We start from the raw sequence: 18,027 nt of genomic DNA on the forward strand, positions 1-18,027 counted from the left end.
CTTTTAATTTGTTTCCATTATTTATCATCAAGGGCAAATAGTCGGAAAAACGAAGTAATAAATGAAAACGGTTTTTATTCAGTAACTGTAATAGAAGGATTTGTCGCAATATTTTATTTATTAACTGGGTCTATATTCAAACCCCCCTAACAAATAAGAAAATTACAAAAAAAATTATCCCCTAGTTTTTAGTACAAGCTAATAATCAAACTACCAGGGAAGGGGATTTCTTACACAATCACACACAATTATTCCCTAATTTTAAAGTCGCTAGTACAAGTTAATAGTAGAATTACGAGGAAAAGGGATTTCTTACACAATATCACACAATTATTCCCTAGTTGTAAAGTCACTAGTACAAGCTAATAGTTGAATTACAAGGGAAGGAGATTTCTTACGAAATCACACACAATTATCCCCTAGTTCTAAAGTTTCAAATCACTTACAAAAATAAACAAATAAATAAAACAAAACAAAATCATTCAACTAGGTTTGACCAAGTCAATCATCTGTCAATAGCAACTTGACAGTTCCAGCAATCAAAGCCGTTGGATCACCTAGCAGAGTTGATATCACCGTCTGCAAAACCAACCGGACAATCTCAGCGAACCTCTTCAGCTTCCCTTTAGGTTGATGGTACTTTTGAATCATGTTGTTGAGGTTTGGAATTGTGGTCTGCAAATCATCACCATGTCCCGAGCCATGTAGCCATTTTTCTGCTATCAATTTCTTCGCACATGCCACATGCAGATAACATTTCTTGTCCACGGACCTATAACTCCAGCCCTTCCCTTTATATCCACATTCTTGGCACGGTTTTTTCACTTTTTCATACAAATAGAGGTTGACATCTCCAGCCTCGAGCTTCATGGGCAGCTTAGCACAGCAGGGGTGGAGGTTGGACTTGCAGCCTTTGCAATGGTACACGAACCCCGTTCCTTTCTCCCCGCATGCATTGCAGCTGCGAGTGTTCTCCGGTGGGCTTTGGAGGAGTTGGAAGCTGCAACCGCGTTGGAAGGGGTGGTGGAAAAGGCCCAAGGGAATGGCACAGTACATGTGCAGATCAAAGCTGCATGAGGATTGGGGACACGTGTAGTGTGAACCTATGCCTGGCTCATTGCACCCGTTGCACTTGAACAGCTTCCTTGTCCATCTCTGCTCCAGCTTGTGTTCTGGGTGGCTCGGGTGCGGTATCTCATCGAATTTCGTCATGGCGGCTGCTGTCGATCTACGTCTGTAAAAGTATATTTTGATTGAAAAAAAAAAGTTAATTCATCATGTGAAAAAGGGAAAAAAAAACACAAACACAAACGTTAACTTCAAGTTAAGTTAAGTATTGCATAGAAACACAAAGGACTCGTTTGATGCCTAATATTGGACTAGATTGGATAACTTATTAAGGCATGTTGAAGGAAAAAAAAATGAAGAAATTTTGTCCAAGTTGAAGGTAGAAGATTACGAAGAAAACTTATCTAATCTAATTCCTACAACAAGATAGGATCTTAACACCTTATAACTTATATCCCTTCTAATCCTAAAAATGAAAAATATTTCACTTCTACAGCCATTTCCTCCTTTAACTTAACTTAAATCTAAAAGTTATTCAATTCAATCCAATCATAAGCACCACGCGAGCCCAAACAGATTTCATATTTGAAAAACTTTACCTGATCTCCTTGAAATATTGTAAGTGCAGAGAATAAGAGCAAAGAGAGATGCAATGGAAAAAATTAAATAATGGAAAAACTCATAATGGAAAAAATTAAAAAATGAACAGTTTTTTTTTTATAGACACAGATAACTTAGCGCAGAAGTTACCGCACCCTTATAATTTCAAAAGAACTTGTCAACAATTCCGCAGCTCCAAACGCGTACGGCCTTCTTCCTAGAAGATGCATGGCGGAGGCAAAGAAATTTTCAAAGAGGAGGGTCCTAAGCTAAGTCGTGGTTTTCTAGAAATGCATGACGTCAGAGACTCGGATGCAAAGAAATTTCAAAGGGGAGGCTTAGCCATGTCTTGGCTTTCTTTCTAGATGCACGTTGGAGGCCAAGAAGTTTCAAAGAGGAGGGCTTAGCTAAGTCTATTGGCTTTCTTCCAAGAAGATGCATGGCAAAGAGAGCTTAGCCAAGTCTTGCCCTTTCTTTCTAGAAAATGCATGACGGAGGCAATGACATTTCAAAGAGGAGGAGGGCTTAGCCAAGTCCTGGCTTTCTTTCTAGAAAATGCATGACAGAGGCAAAGGCATTTCAAAGAGGAGGAGGAATTAGCCAAGCCAAGTCTTGGCTTTCTTCCTAGAAAATGCATGAAGGAGGCAGAGGCATTTCAAAGAGAATGCTTAGCTAAGTTTTGGCTAGTGGGATTGGGCTTACAAACTCCACTATTTTTGTTTTGGGTTGGGGTACTTTGTTTACAGTCGTTTCTCTATCCGAAAAGACCGTCTAGCCCAAGTAGCTTTTAAAGTATGTTTGCTAGTGATATTGAGACAATGATAATTAAATAGAGATCTCGTATACAAAGTAAACATTCTCGAGCTCTTGAGCTGCAAGTTCATTTCTTAATTTATAAGTTTAAATTTATCTACAGCAATCAAAACGAACAACCATAAAAACACCATTAAATTAGGATGATGGCATGCTAACAATAAAAGAAAGTACAATAGTAATAAAATTAACAGAAAAACAAAATTAAAACATTTTTTTTTAACAGGCTAAAATAGTGCACCTTTTTTGTATGAGTAACTCTTAGATATTCTTCTCTGATATACAATCATGTCTATTTTTTATATTATGTAAACACATAATAAGAGAAATAGACAAATAATTGCATATCCTGATGTTCGCAACTATTCGTGGTCATGGTAGGAGAACAAGGCAAAAGAAGGTACTTTATTGGGCCAACCACGATTTTCATTGTTGTTGTCGTTGCAAAATAACGGTGGCGCAAACTAAGTCATCGACATCCTCATCGTGGTCGGAAAATATTGACGGCCGAAGTTTGGAACAGAAGATGCCACTACACCATATTCCATTTGGTTAATATCTTCCTTCACAAGATGTCGCCATGAACATGGCCAATAACCAGCACATCATTTCAGTCCTTTCCTATGTCCCTCCCTCATGCAAGAGAGGAGGGAGGAAGGAAGATTTAAACTGGAAAATTTTGAGATATGCATGACTTTTGAGGCTGGAGAATTTAAAGAGAGACCGGGAGAGGCACGTTTGTTTTGAGGTATATATAGACCTTGAAATTTAATGTTAACCCTAAAATACCCACGCTTAAGACAAATATGAGAATTGAAAGCAGACTTCATAAGGATATATACGTAAAAGATGGGCTGCCGTAACATTCCCTCTCCTTCTATTGTTGACTTTTCAATTTCTCATCTGCACAGGAAGACCACTTCCGTTCCGTACTACAATTTTCTTAATTTTAAACCACATAATGTGGCTCACGTTTTTTCAAACCTTTTTTTTTTTTTTTGGGGGGGGGGGGGGGAAATTTAAAATATTTAACCCATAAAAGTTTGAAAATTTTAATTTGGGAAGTAAAATTAATCCTTGTTCATACATAGGCTTTTCTGATACGAAATGAGCCACTTCAAATAGGTTCATTGTTTCTGCCCAGAATACGATTAATCCGGCATGGGCTACATGAACCCCCAGTAGTTTACCTGATAAATTGATAAGTCGGGCATTTCCGGCCCACCAAGCGAAACCAGTGGTTTCTTGGTCACGACCGGCTAAAGCTAAAGTTCCATCAATCCCTCACACTTTCTCTCTTTCTATTTCATTATTGAACATTTATGTGTTTATATATATTTTTAATTCAACTACACATTTATAAGAACACCCTACGACTGTAATTTCTACATTTCAAAATTTTCCCTAGCCTCGTTGAGAGATTTAAATCTCACAAACTATGGAATTTAATTTTTTTTTTAATATGTAAGATTAAACTATAAATTTTTGATGGATGATGTTCTTAGTATATGTACGACCACCAACTAGCTACTAATTTAGTGGTACTTCTCTTTTCAATGTTGGAATTGAAAGATATCTTAAGTTCGAATATTCCATTTTACATTATCAAAAAGGCTGATGGAAGTTCATGTGCCCCATTGTCCCAATGTTGGCTTTCAAAGCAAACCTTTCAACAATGGTGTACATAATTCTTGGTTCTACTAAAGTTTTGGCCCCTTGAACAAATTTTCTTCCTCCGCCCCTCTTCAAGATATCCTAAAATGGACATCCTGCTGCAGAACTAGCTCAAATAATTATCAGAAAATGGACATCCTGCAAAGCTAGGACAATTGTGGCCTCCCCTAGATGGACCCATGAAACTGGTGATCATTTTTTACGGTGGATCACTGGATTGCACCTTCACCTAGGAGGCCAAGTTGTATTTGCTAATCGAAAGTTTTTGGCTCTACCATAATTTGAAGGGCTACAATATTATATTCTTGTCTTTTTGTGTAAAAATAATGCCTCAAACCCACCCCACTTATGCCAAAGCAAAAGCCAATAAGACTACCTTATACAATGTTTGTAAAGTCTAAAAATATGATATTATTTGTCATTGGTGACAAATTTCTTCGGCTCCTGAAAGGTATTGGGCAAAGCCAATGAATTTATAGCTCAAGAGTAAGAATATTTGTCTACAAATCAGCGATCTTATGTTTAACTTTGGCCGCTCTTGCAAAAATATGATGTTATGGCTTGCGTCACTTCAGCCAAAAACCTCAAATCCCAATACCATGTTCCCCAATTTGGCCTCAAACAGCCCCTAGTTTTGGGACATGTGTGGTGCTAAGTTGCTTATCAAATTTTGTGCAAAACAAAAGAAAATTTGAAAGATCAAAGAATGGCTCTCCAGTGCCCTGAAGGGTTAAATCTAATCTTCACTGGGTTTACTATATATATAATCTCTTTCGAAGAATATTGATCTGAACTCAACAGCCTCAATACCATTTTCAAGTTAAGTGAGTTTGTGTGAAAAAAAATTCATAACATGGAAGGGAAAGTTTTCACAGAAGAGCAGGAAACATTGGTGGCCAAGTCATGGGGTGTGATGAAGAAGAATTCTGCTGAATTGGGTCTTAAATTCTTCCTGAAGTAAGTCAGTCTTGCAGGATTTTTTTATTTTTTATTTCCAATTACATTTTAAATGTTGTTAAATCCTATATGTGTGAAACAATTGCAGGATATTTGAAATTGCACCATCAGCTCAGAAGCTGTTCTCTTTCTTGAAGGACTCTGATATTCCTCTGGAGAAGAACCCAAAGCTCAAGCCCCATGCTATTTCTGTCTTTGTTATGGTAAGTATAAGCCACCCATGTCCACCTCATTCAAATATTCCCAATAAAGTAGAATGATATGTTGCCAATCATTAGATTTTGATCCAACGGTTGGTAGGTAGTTAACCATGAATTTTCATGACAATCTAGCTAATGCAAGGGTATGTTTAGTATTGCTTCAGCTTGTAGAAAGTCTAAAAACGCTTTTATGACAAGTGCTTTTGATAGTGTTTGTTTGGTAGAAAAACTTCAAAATATTTATGATTCATAAAAGTGCTTTCTTAACCTAAATTATTTTTAAGTGCTTATTAAGGAATCATTTTTCAAGTGTTTTTTAAAAAAGAAATTCAATATTTAGTAAAAATATTTTTATAGTAGAAGCACTTCTAAGAGCAGTCCCAAATTAGTCCTACACTAATGACAACTTTCAATAATATATTCTTCAATTTGTGTGGCAGACTTGTGAATCAGCCGTTCAACTCCGGAAATCAGGCAAAGTCACAGTGAGAGAATCAACCTTGAAAAGATTAGGTGGAGTACACTTCAAATCTGGAGTGGTCGATGAACATTATGAGGTATACATATATTATTTTTTCGTTTGGAAAAAAATTGTTATGAAAATGCAAATAAATTACTAGTAAGTAACTAATTGGGCTAACGTCTCGTTGAACAATTTTCAGGTCACTAAGTTCGCATTGTTAGAAACCATAAAAGAAGCAGTGCCAGAAATGTGGTCACCAGAGATGAAAAATGCATGGGGAGAAGCTTATGATCAGTTGGTTGCTGCTATAAAAGCAGAAATGAAGCCCTCCCCTTGAATTAAACACTTCTTCAATACAATCTCAGCTCTTGCTTCATTTGGAAATTTTACATGATGGAAATAATGTACAGAAGGTTTGCATCAGGGAATGTGCCTTTGTTAATTTTGTTTGAGTGTTTGTTATTTTCTTAACCTTTTCTTTTAAATGAACTTTTGTGAGTTTGATTTTTTAAATAAGATTCACTGGGTTGTAAGCTCATATTTTTATCCCCTATAAAAAATTATTTGTAATTAATATCAGACCAATATAATTTTTTTTTATTTCTGGATGAACCCAACAATATTCGGATTATGACTATGACCCAAGCATTTTTTTAAGTTTATCTGTGATGGGCTAACTTGAGCTAGATTGGGCTCGAGATAATTTGAATCCAGGCTTTCTCAACCCACTAATTTGACTGCGGAAGGTTGGACCAAAATCTTTGTAAATCTAAGAATGAACTTTGCCGCTTGCCCAACACTAGCAAAATTCAATTTAACCATCTCAATGGGTTAGTTACTTATCAAATTTTGACAACATCCTAAAGCAAATTTTGACTGCATCCAATAGGTTAGTGACTTTAGAACAAGTTCTTTAAACTTGGGGCCACGCCATTGAGGATATGGATGACTAAAGCATCATCAGTGATCTTATCACATATGCTCCACATCTATACAAATTGTAAACTCAATTTGGATCAAAATTCTTGATGCGCAAAAATGAACGGTTAATATTGAGTCCAACTTAGAGATGCGAGGTGTGTGAAGGCTAGGACCTTCATTCACATTCACCTTAATAAATGGGCTACGTTTACAGAGAAGTATATTCTCACAATAATAATATGTGTTTACATTGTACAAGGGGTAGGACCCAAAGATAAAGAGAATGAGAGAGAGAGAGAGAGAGAGAGAGAGAGAGAGAGAGAGAGAGAGAGTAAGAACCCCTTCTAAGTAGCGAATGATTTCTTTTTATAAGTGAGGGGGAGTCTTCACTTTTTGTAATATTTCAATGTGAAAATTTTGACATAGCCTCTAGATTGCTTGATTAGATATAGTATAAACAAAAACCATACCAAATTGTCAAGTTCCTTGTGCTCTAAGGTGCTGGTTTTAATTTGACGTTGGCATACCCTGGTTTTAGAAATTAGTACAGGACTGGAACTTACCCATTTCTGCTTTGTTTGTGTGTTTGCTGACGGCAATTCTAGAGGAAAGTGAAAAAATCAAAATAAAAAATCAAAAGAATCAAAACATTTTGAATGAAAACTAAAAGAATGAAAATATTTTGAACTGGCACATGTTTTACAAAAGTATAACATGCTCACTGCTTGTATGATATCAAATCAAAGTCAATAATGGAGCACATGCAATTGTATGCCACTTCATTCAGTGTCACCTACAGAAGAAATAAACTTATATTTAATCAGAAAGAACATATCTGAAATGATATATAACATCAAAATGTTATAAATTTGGAGAATTTAGAAGAGAGAAATGGAGGAAGCTGATTTTCTCATTCATTGATCTGTTTCAGTATCTCCTTGTTACAATGAGAGGGAATCCTTTTGTAGACAAAGTTTTCTTCCAACGTGTGGGCCCCCTTCCAACATGTGGGCTCCACACCTAATTATTTACAACACTCCCCCTTGGAGACCACAAATGGTATGGAATATATCTCGTTAAAAACCTTGCCAGTAAAACCCAGTGGGACAAAAACTGGTCGAAGGGAAAAAGAGTACATAACCATGCGTAACATAAATTCTGTGTATATTGACATGCGTGCAACACTGCCTCGTTAAAACCTTACCAGGAAAAACCCAGTGGGATAAAAACCTGGACGAAGGAAAAAGAGTACAGTGTGGAAAGGTCTTTATTGATGGCACGCTCCCCCTGATGCTTGATAGAATATCTTGAAGCCATACTGTTGATCATCTGTCTGAATGTCATAGTGGACACTGCTTCTGTGAGTTAATCTTGAGCGACACTGCCTCGTTAAAACCTTATCAGGAAAAACCCAGTGGGATAAAAACCTGATGAAGGAAAAAGAGTACAGCGTATGAAAGTCTTTATTAATACCATGCTCCCCCTGATGAATATCTCCCCCTTAAAACTTCATGACTAACTTTGTTCCAGTAAACGACCATATAGATTTCCAGAGTCCGCATATCTCACATCATCCCAAAAATGATGGTGATGGAGTTGAGCTCAAATACGATGTCCGGTCTAATATACTCCCGGAAAATCCTTAAAGTGCCCAACGGATAAAAAAAATGCTTCAATACTTTCTTAGTATAAGCTATAATCTCGTTGGCATAATGCTCGATCTTTCAGTCGAGACAAATATTTCTGGAACTCTTGAGAAGTTTTAATGTGTTGCAATCACATTATAATCAATATACTCACTGAGGCAATTTATTAACATTGAGTACAGAGGGGCACATCTCATTCAGGGACTTGCTTCATGCAATTTCAATCCTTTCAAGGATTTTGTTTAAAGGGATTAAACTTTATGACACATTATATAGCTTTAACCCAGCTATTTATACATCTTTAGGGAATCACTTCAGGTGATATACTCTGTGCATTTAATAACCCTTAAAGACAACATGTTGGTCTCCGTAAATGTGCAATAAAGGGGGGGCACAATGGAATCTATAAATATGGAGAAAATCCAACATTCCTTGTTTCTGCCAGAAACATTGTGTCATACAAATTAGGTATATTCCCTTTTATTCCGAACACCCAAGTATAACTTTTAATATTAACATCTTTTGGGGTTCGTACTGTGGGTTTGTTCTTTCACGTTCATTCTCATCTATAATGGAATTGCCTCAGTCCATTTGGCCAATGATATTGTCGACATTTTATAATTGAACGTGGTTCCAATCAACACAGCCCATTGATGATTTGAGTAGCTACTCCAAAATTAAAATTTATCATTCATCAATTCATGATCCCACCATTCTCATGTGCATGCGCATACATCAATTATAAGCATTTCTTTGCTTTTGGGTACCCAAGCCACTGCAGGGGGCTTTGATTATGTGAGAATGTGGATTATAACCTCCAATGGAGCGTTATTTTATATTAGGGCGTGGATAATCTCCATTTAGGGAGTTGGAACATTTAGAACCCATTTATCTGTCATGCTGCAGGCATGCCACAGATTAATACATACATGTCAATTAATTTCTGGGATTTTAACCCATACAATTTGCTACGCATTAGGCGTGCACAATATTAATATGGACATGTTAAAGGATTGTCCTTTCGGGACTTCAATCCACATACTTTGCTACGCAATAGGCGTGCATCATATTGATCACTGCTATACCCATGTTATAATTTATGGGACTTTAATATGTGCAGTGTATTATCAATGTATCCAACTTGCAATCTGTAAAATTTGCATTAATAATTCATGGATACATACAAGCCATTCTTTTGGAATGGACTTATCTCCCCATTTGGTTACCTTTCAAGATAAAATATCAAATAAGTATATAAGCATAAAATAACGCAAGTATTGCTTACTGATAAGAAAAACATGTAGATATCGCATCATTAGGTATGGAGTAAACTGGATGTCTTCTGCAAAGGAAATTTTGTTAGTAACACATTTATACACAAATACAATGAATAGATAGAACCGGTTGATTTCAAATTAATCAAAAAATAGCGAGATTCTCGGGATACTTTTGTAAAAGTAGTCCCGTGAAATCCATAAAGCAAGATCGGCTTTGACGAAAATAATACTTGAAAACTCCGAAAGTGCTGACAGACATTATCAGAGGCCACGTATAGTTTTGGCCTGGGCTAAACACAAACTCAGAATTTATTTGCCCCTTTCAAATGGACATGAAGTATAAACTGAGTAAAAGCCATGATAATATCGCAATATAGTAGTGAAGAGCATTAACTACTATATACCCACAACTTCAAGTTTAGGATCACTCATATATTTGGATCCATGGGCTTCCGGCCCAGATATAATAAAATATGTGGGAAGTCTCAATACATCATTTGAAGTTTATACTGATATTATCCATTTCACGGTGTATTCTTAACAACCGGATTCACAAAATATATTTCTTCCTTGAGGTGTCGATTATAACAAAATCGAACTTTATTAAATTTATCATATTCTTATGCCAAAGAAATATGTGGCATACCACAATTTGCAATAATACCTCAAGGGATGTCCATTTAATTGTTGGAACTTCAGGTTCTCAACACTGTTATATTTTGAACTTCGGGCCAAAATCACATATTCTCATGGTATGGACATTTTTACAATTTTATGTACATATTTCAGGACCTCAAGTCCTTACATGTCCATATTTTGAGGAACTTCTGGCATCTCATTTACTTTGCTCATCCATGAGTTTAAGGAACTACAGGTTCCCTTTTTGTATATAGTGACGGTTTACCCAAAATGTTTATGCATACGTCACTATTCATATGTCTGGTACTATTCATGTGCACAGTACATCTGCCAGTACAATTATCATCCATGTTTACGGCACTGTGCACCAATACGGTACTGTTACATCATTAAGGAACCCCAGGTCCTTATTCACATGTCAGTGATCAAGGACTCTTAAGTCTGATCACATGTTTATAAATACAGTACCTGAGAGACTGCCAGCTCTCATATTAATATCATCATACAGCACAAATTAATCATGCATCAAATTTGGTCATCATCATAACCAAAATGAGTCTTTCAATGGCTAAGAATTTCTTTACAGAAAATGATAATCATTAGCAAAGCACAAACCATTCCAACCAATCGTCAGCTTACATGCACATACACTTCTTTGACCATTTTGAGCCACCCTTTTACCAAATGTTGATCGTGGAAAGATCATAGCCAATAGACAAATAGTCCCCCAGATAATATTCCACATATGAGACAAGTAAAGCAAACAAACCTTTTTCCAAGCAATCAAGATATTTTGCCATAAGAGAAGCAAAGCAATCAAGTATCAGCCATTACGTACTGTATTCATGCTCATTAGTGGGAATAATGAGACAAGCAAAGCAAACAAACCTTTTTCCAAGCAATCAAGATATTTTGCCATAAGAGAAGCAAAGCAATCAAGTATCAGCCATTACGTATTGTATTCATGCTCATTAGTGGGAATAATGAGACAAGCAAAGCAAACAAACCTTTTTCCAAGCAATCAAGATATTTTGCCATAAGAGAAGCAAAGCAATCAAGTATCAGCCATTACGTACTGTATTCATGCTCATTAGTGGGAATAATGAGACAAGCAAAGCAAACAAACCTTTCCCCACCTTGGGCCCTTAGCTCTTTGGATAAATGCATGCGTGCCAGTCTGTTGTGCACTAGGGGAATTTTGTCTTCTGCTCCACTTACTAAGCCACTTGTTTAGTTGGTTGGTCCACCCATCCACATCTATCAATCAGCCTGGTGTTTTCCTTTCCCCCACAGACACAGCTTCTCAGCTTTAGAATCCCAGTCCTGGTAGTTGGGTTTGGAGGAGGGGCACTCAAAATCCACCATAGCAATTAACGTGACCATTGCTGTTGTACAACAGAGCAAGCATCTGCGAAACGTTCCAGCCATGCCTCGTTTCTCTGTCAACTGAGGTTGAGAAGAGCTGCTTTTTGGAAGTTAGACTCGCAGCAGCCACGAAAGTCGAGCCATGTTGCCTACATGCTCTCTCCCTCTAGCTCAGCAAACCAAATTGTGATCCAGTTGCGGCAAGAATGGACATTTTGGAACTTAGCGTGTGCATTTCTTTTGAAACAGACTCTCAAGTGGCAAGAGTGTATAACCTGGCAGAGGAAGCTAAATGAAGCAAGGGCGAGTTCTGCATGCTAAAAGCAAGTATCAGTGGGATGAGTAGTGAAAGAAAACCTCCAGAGAACAAATGGAGAGCCATGTTCCGAAGATCTCCACTTAAAGATGTTGAGGTTGTAGTGGACTGTATCAGAAAGCTGAGATATCCCATCTTCCTGAGCAGAGCCCATGACCATCTCCAGTTGTTCGAGCTTCTCCGCCACCTCGGCCATGTCTGAGGCCCGAACTTTGTAACCCAAAACGGCAAGCAACTCATCCATGCCGCCGCAGCCGCCACTGCCGCCGCAGCCATCTTGGTCTTGTTCCCAAATTTTTGGCCTTGCCATACAGCACTGAGGATGAGGACGACGAGTATTCGCCCTTGGAACCATTTTGATCCGTGCAGGTATCGCGGTGATCTCTTTGCATCCTTTTTTTTTTTTTTTTTTTTTTGTAGAGAAGGAAGCAACAGAGAAAGAAGAAGCACTAAGAGATATAATTAATTTAAAAACAGCCTCGTCCCCGCCATGAGGACCTTCCACAACGCTCTGGTCCGCAAGGGCATCAAGGATGTCAAAGTCTCCACCCCTCAGTCGCTCGGGATCATGCTGTCGTCTGAACCGCCGAGCCAGGGCCGGTTCAGACCGAAGGTTATCCCGCTTCTGACCCCCATGCTCCAATTATCGGCTTCCAAAAACGACATATTCTTCATTGAAATCAATAGGCTGCTGCAGCAGGAACCGCCGAACCGTGGCCTTGACATCCATCGAGAACTTGGTGCACGGCAACGACTCGTTTTCGGGTTCGAAAGCTTGTTGCAGCCATGCCTTGCAATATGTCTCGCCCACCACTTTCAAACTCTCACTGGCCATGGAAGTTATATTGTATCTCGAGTGTAAGAAATTGATACGAGAAAATGGAGAATGGGTTGAATAAAGCAACTGTCTGTGGAGATGGAGAGGGTTTATATAGGATGCGCTTGGTTTCCCAATCAATTCGGTCACCACCAAACTATGTGGACCCACCACCAGCTCCTCTCATCGACAGCAATGAGCTCAAGCGGTGGTCCTTCTACAGACCCCTCATAGCCGAGTTCATAGCCACCCTGCTCTTCCTCTACATCACCGTATCCACTGTCATAGGCAACAAGGTCCAGAGCGGGCCTTGCGATGGAGTTGGCCTTCTGGGTATTGCCTGGGCCAGCAAGGTACCACAGCTTCTTCGTTTCTTTGTAGAACTCGCGGAAGAAGTCGCGGAAGCATAGTGCTCGTGAAAGCGTTTGTCTGCTCCATGATTAATGAACATGAACCTGAAGAGCAACTTGAGATTGATTGAAGGCTCCTCTTCTTCCCCAATCTCCAAGAACCAAAAAGCTAAGAGATCCATCGGCTTTGGGTGCGTGCTGGAATCGTCGTAGTAGCTCTGCTGCACAAGACAAGCCAGTCTTTGTCAAAATGGGTGGATTGTTTGGTAGCCATCCATGGTTGGTAGCCAACATATGAATAGTTTGAGTTTGCATTCACACTCTTGCATCTTTGGCTATAAATTGGAAGAAGATGGTTTCATTTGAAGCATCCAACCAAGGATCAAACCAAGTGTGGAGTAGAAGAGAAAAATAGCAAGAAAGGCATTTTGCCAAAGAGAGAAACAAATTCTCTCTAGTTGTTCTTTGCTTTGTATCATTGTTTTCTCTTCCTTTGTGAGTGTGTGAGGTTGGGTGTATTTGGGTCTTTGGGAAATTGAGTGGTAAACACTATTGTATATCTCCATTGATTATAGTGGAATACTCCATCGTCTCCAAACTGGATGTAGGCAATTGCCGAACCAGTATAAATCTTGGTGTTGTTCTTGTTGATTATTTTGTTCAATTTTTCTCCTGCCTGTTGTTATTTATTTTTCACTCGCAGTTGGTTGACGCTTCCGCACAACAAGTGGTATCAGAGCTCCAGTTTTTCGACTGGGGTTTCGTGGGAGTGAAAAATCTGTCGGTGCTACAGTGACGGGTGAATAGTGCACGTGAATAGTGTCGGTGCTACAGTGCTCCCGTGAATAGTGCTGTGCTACAGTAGCAGTGAATAGTGCCGGGCAGATTTGATGGCTGGAGAAAAAGTTGAAATTTTGAAGGAGAAGGAATCGACATCGTCTTCGTCGGCACCTACATCCAATAGACATCCAATTGCCAGTACAAGGTTAGAGGTTGATAAATTTAATGGCTCTAATAATTTTGGTATGTGGCAATGTGAAGTTATGGATGTGTTGTATCAACAAGAGTTGGATATGGTTCTGGAGGATAAACCAGAAGATATTGATGACAAGCAATGGACTCGAATTAATCTCCATGCTTGTGCCACTATTCGATCGTTCCTTGATAAGGAGTTGAAATACCCGTATATGAAGGAAACTTCTGCTAAGAAGTTATGGATGAAATTGGAGGAGAAGTATATGACCAAGAGCGCAGAAAATCGGCTCTTCTTGAAGAAACGACTCTTCCGATTTCAATATCGTTCAGGTATTTCTATGCATGAACACCTCAATGATTATAATAAAATACTTGCTGATTTAGCAAACCTTGATGTGATAATTCCTGACGAGGATAAGGCACTATGTTTGTTAAATTCATTGCCTGATGATTATGATCATTTGACAACTACTTTGTTGTATGGAAAATCCGAGGTGAAATTGGATGAGGTGTCTGCGGCATTGGTGAATCATGAGTGTCGTAAAAAGGAACAGAAGACTCAAAATTCACAAACCGAGGCACTCGTTGCAAGGGGTCGAACAGAGGAAAGAAAATCTGGGAAGCGGGGAAAATCTCGTTCAAAGTCACGAGGGAAGTTTCCTGCTAAAGATGAATGTGCCTTTTGTCGCCAAAAGGGTCATTGGAAGAAAGACTGCCCCAAATTGAAGAACAAGGAGAAGGAGAAAGTGGGTTCTGAAGCAAATGTTGCAAAATCTGGAGATGAAGATTTCGAGTTTGCTTTGGCTAGTTCATCTGCTGATGGTCACTCAACTGAGTGGATTTTGGATTCAGGTTGCACCTATCATATGTGTCCTATTCGGGAATGGTTTTCTAGCTTCGAGGAGCTGGATGGTGGAGTTGTTTTGATGGGCAACAATAATGCCTGCAAAACACAAGGGATAGGCAAAATCTGTTTGAAGATGCATGATGGAACAGTCAGAGAATTGAGTGATGTTCGGTATGTTCCGGATATGAAGAAGAATCTCATCTCATTGGGCGCTTTGGAATCCAAGGGTCTCAAGATCACCATGGAGGGTGGAGTTCTTAAAGCTGTGCATGGGGCACTGGTGGTGATGAAAGGTACAAGACGAAATAACTTGTATTTCTTGCAGGGTAGTACAGTTATTGGTGGAGCAGCTGTCACCGAAGCTGCTGACGCAGATAGCACAGACACCACAAGGTTATGGCATATGCGTCTTGGGCATGCTGGTGAAAAAGCGTTGCAAGGATTGGTGAAGCAAGGCTTATTGAAAGGTGCAAAGGCATGCAAATTGGAATTCTGTGAACACTGTGTGCTGGGTAAGCAAACTAGAGTGAAATTTGGCACTGCTATTCACCACACTAAAGGCATTCTAGATTATGTTCACACTGATGTTTGGGGACCTTCCAAGAATGCATCTTGGGGAGGTAGCCATTATTTTGTCTCCTTTGTTGATGACTTCTCTAGAAGAATATGGGTGTACACCATGAAGCGTAAAGATGAAGTCTTGAAGATATTCCTGAAGTGGAAAAAGATGATTGAAATGCAAAGCGGTCGAAAGATCAAGACTCTCAGATCAGACAATGGTGGTGAATATAAGTCTGATCCTTTCTTGAAAGTTTGTCAAGATGAGGGTATTGTGAGGCACTTCACGGTTAGGGAGACACCGCAACAGAATGGGGTGGCGGAGCGCATGAACCGTACTTTGCTTGAGAAAGTTCGGTGTATGTTGTCTAATGCTGGTTTAGGCAAGGCGTTTTGGGCTGAGGCGATTACTTATGCAAGCCATCTCATTAATCGGTTGCCTGCTGCTGCGAATGAGGGCAAAACGCCCATGGAGGTATGGTCTGGTAAACCTTGTACTGATTACAAGTATTTACACATATTTGGTTGTCCTGCTTACTATCATGTCAGGGAAAGCAAGTTAGATCCAAGAGCAAAGAAGGCTCTATTTATGGGATTTAGCACTGGCGTGAAGGGATACCGACTTTGGTGTCCAGATGAGAAGAAAATTGTTGTAAGCAGAGATGTGACTTTTGATGAGGCTGCTATGGTAAATCAGAACAAGCATGAAGGTGAAATTGAAGCAACTAAGACCATGAGTAGTTCAAAGCAGGTGGAGTTACTGAAAACTCCAGTTGTTCCAGTAAGGTCTGATACTACAGACACTAGTCCTACAGTTGATTCTGATGAAGAGGACGAGGATGATGAAGAGGAGGCACCTACCCAAGAGCCTCCACAGCAACAAGATTCTATTGCAATCAGAAGATCGAGAAGGGAGATTCGAAAGCCTGTTCGATTTACTGATATTGTGGCATATGCACTTCCCGTTATTGAAGATGATATTCCATCCGCCTACAAAGAAGCTGTCAGAAGTTCAGAGACGTGGAGTGGAAGAAATCTATGGATGAGGAGATGAAGTCTCTTCATAAAAATGAGACTTGGGAGCTGGTTCAGTTACCAAAGGGGAAGAAAGCAATTGGTTGCAAATGGGTTTATGCCAAGAAGATGGAATCTTTGGGAAAGGACAATGTGAGATTCAAAGCCAGATTAGTAGCTAAAGGATATGCTCAGAAGGAAGGCATTGACTACAATGAGGTATTTTCTCCTGTAGTAAAACATTCCTCTATTCGTATTTTGTTGGCTTTGGTTGCACAGTTTGACCTTGAGTTGGCTCAACTTGATGTCAAGACTGCATTCTTACATGGTGATTTGGAGGAAGAAATTTATATGTCTCAGCCAGAAGGTTTTAAGGTTGCTGGAAAAGAAAATTGGGTTTGCAAATTGCAAAAATCATTGTACGGCTTGAAGCAGTCTCCAAGACAATGGTATAAGCGATTTGATCGGTTTATGATCGGGCAGAAGTACACAAGAAGTCATTATGACCATTGTGTATACTTTCGCAAGCTACAAGATGGAACCTTCATCTATCTGCTTTTATATGTTGATGATATGCTTATAGCATGTAAAAGCAAAGTGGAGATTGAAAGGTTGAAGACTCAACTGAGTAATGAATTTGAGATGAAGGACTTAGGAGAAGCTCGGAAGATACTGGGTATGGAAATTGAAAGAGATAGAGCGAAGGGCAAGATTAGTCTGTGTCAAAAGCAGTATTTGAAGAAGGTACTACAGCGTTTCGGGATGAATGAAAATTCAAAACCGGTTAGTACACCTCTTGCCCCTCATTTCAAACTTAGTGCTTCTATGTCTCCTAAAACTGGTGAAGAGAGTCATTACATGGCTCAAATTCCATATGCAAGTGCTGTTGGTAGTTTGATGTATGCTATGGTGTGTACGAGGCCTGATATTTCACAAGCTGTTAGTATTGTCAGTAGATATATGCATAATCCAGGAAAAGGGCATTGGCAAGCTGTGAAATGGATTCTACGGTATATTCTGGGTACTGTGGATGTTGGTTTATTGTTTCAGCATGATAAAGTTACTGGTCAATGTGTTGTTGGATATGTGGATTCTGATTACGCAGGTGATTTGGACAAGCGTAGGTCCACTACAGGTTTTGTATTCACTATTGCTGGAGGTCCAGTGAGTTGGAGGTCGATTCTGCAATCTACAGTTGCTTTGTCGACTACTGAGGCAGAATACATGGCAGTAACAGAAGCTATAAAGGAAGCCATCTGGCTTCAAGGGTTGCTTGATGACTTGGGGGTCCAACAAGACCATGTGGATGTTCATTGTGACAGTCAGAGTGCTATTTATTTAGCAAAGAATCAAGTTCATCATGCACGTACAAAACACATTGACGTGAGGTTCCATTTTGTTCGTGAGATTATTGAAGAGGGAGATATTCTTCTTCAGAAGATTGGGACCGCTGAGAATCCTGCGGATATGTTGACAAAGCCAGTTTCGTTGCTCAAGTTTAAGCATTGCTTAGACTTAATTGGCATT

General features: G+C 39.1%; 2 protein-coding genes and 2 long non-coding RNA genes across 5 annotated transcripts; 1 reads left to right on the plus strand and 3 right to left on the minus strand.

Moving 5' to 3' along the window:
• Positions 1-86: 86 nt before the first annotated feature.
• On the minus strand, positions 87-3,190 carry LOC117638039. Of its 2 annotated transcripts, none has more exons than XM_034373123.1 (2): positions 2,886-3,190; positions 87-1,234 (listed from the first exon to the last, which is right to left on the minus strand). In XM_034373123.1, exons 1-2 carry the CDS (start codon positions 2,909-2,911, stop codon positions 502-504), a joined length of 759 nt encoding a protein of 252 aa, XP_034229014.1. In that variant the 5' UTR covers positions 2,912-3,190; the 3' UTR covers positions 87-501. The 2 variants fall into 2 exon arrangements, with proteins under 2 accessions (XP_034229014.1, XP_034229015.1); XM_034373124.1 differs by lacking the exon at positions 2,886-3,190 and adding an exon at positions 1,668-2,433.
• On the minus strand, positions 328-13,336 carry LOC117638043. Its single transcript, XR_004587258.1, has 3 exons — positions 13,212-13,336; positions 12,097-12,099; positions 328-337 (listed from the first exon to the last, which is right to left on the minus strand). It is a non-coding gene; the product is annotated as an uncharacterized LOC117638043 (long non-coding RNA).
• LOC117638042 (non-symbiotic hemoglobin) lies at positions 4,844-6,313 on the plus strand. Its single transcript, XM_034373126.1, has 4 exons — positions 4,844-5,112; positions 5,201-5,315; positions 5,753-5,869; positions 5,975-6,313. Exons 1-4 carry the CDS (start codon positions 5,009-5,011, stop codon positions 6,110-6,112), a joined length of 474 nt encoding a protein of 157 aa, XP_034229017.1. The 5' UTR covers positions 4,844-5,008; the 3' UTR covers positions 6,113-6,313.
• On the minus strand, positions 10,773-11,798 carry LOC117638044. The gene is made up of 2 exons (XR_004587259.1): positions 11,147-11,798; positions 10,773-11,027 (listed from the first exon to the last, which is right to left on the minus strand). It is a non-coding gene; the product is annotated as an uncharacterized LOC117638044 (long non-coding RNA).
• Positions 13,337-18,027: the final 4,691 nt, after the last annotated feature.

This window comes from Prunus dulcis, chromosome 8 (genome assembly GCF_902201215.1).
Source record: "Prunus dulcis chromosome 8, ALMONDv2, whole genome shotgun sequence".
Classification (NCBI taxonomy): domain Eukaryota; kingdom Viridiplantae; phylum Streptophyta; class Magnoliopsida; order Rosales; family Rosaceae; genus Prunus; species Prunus dulcis.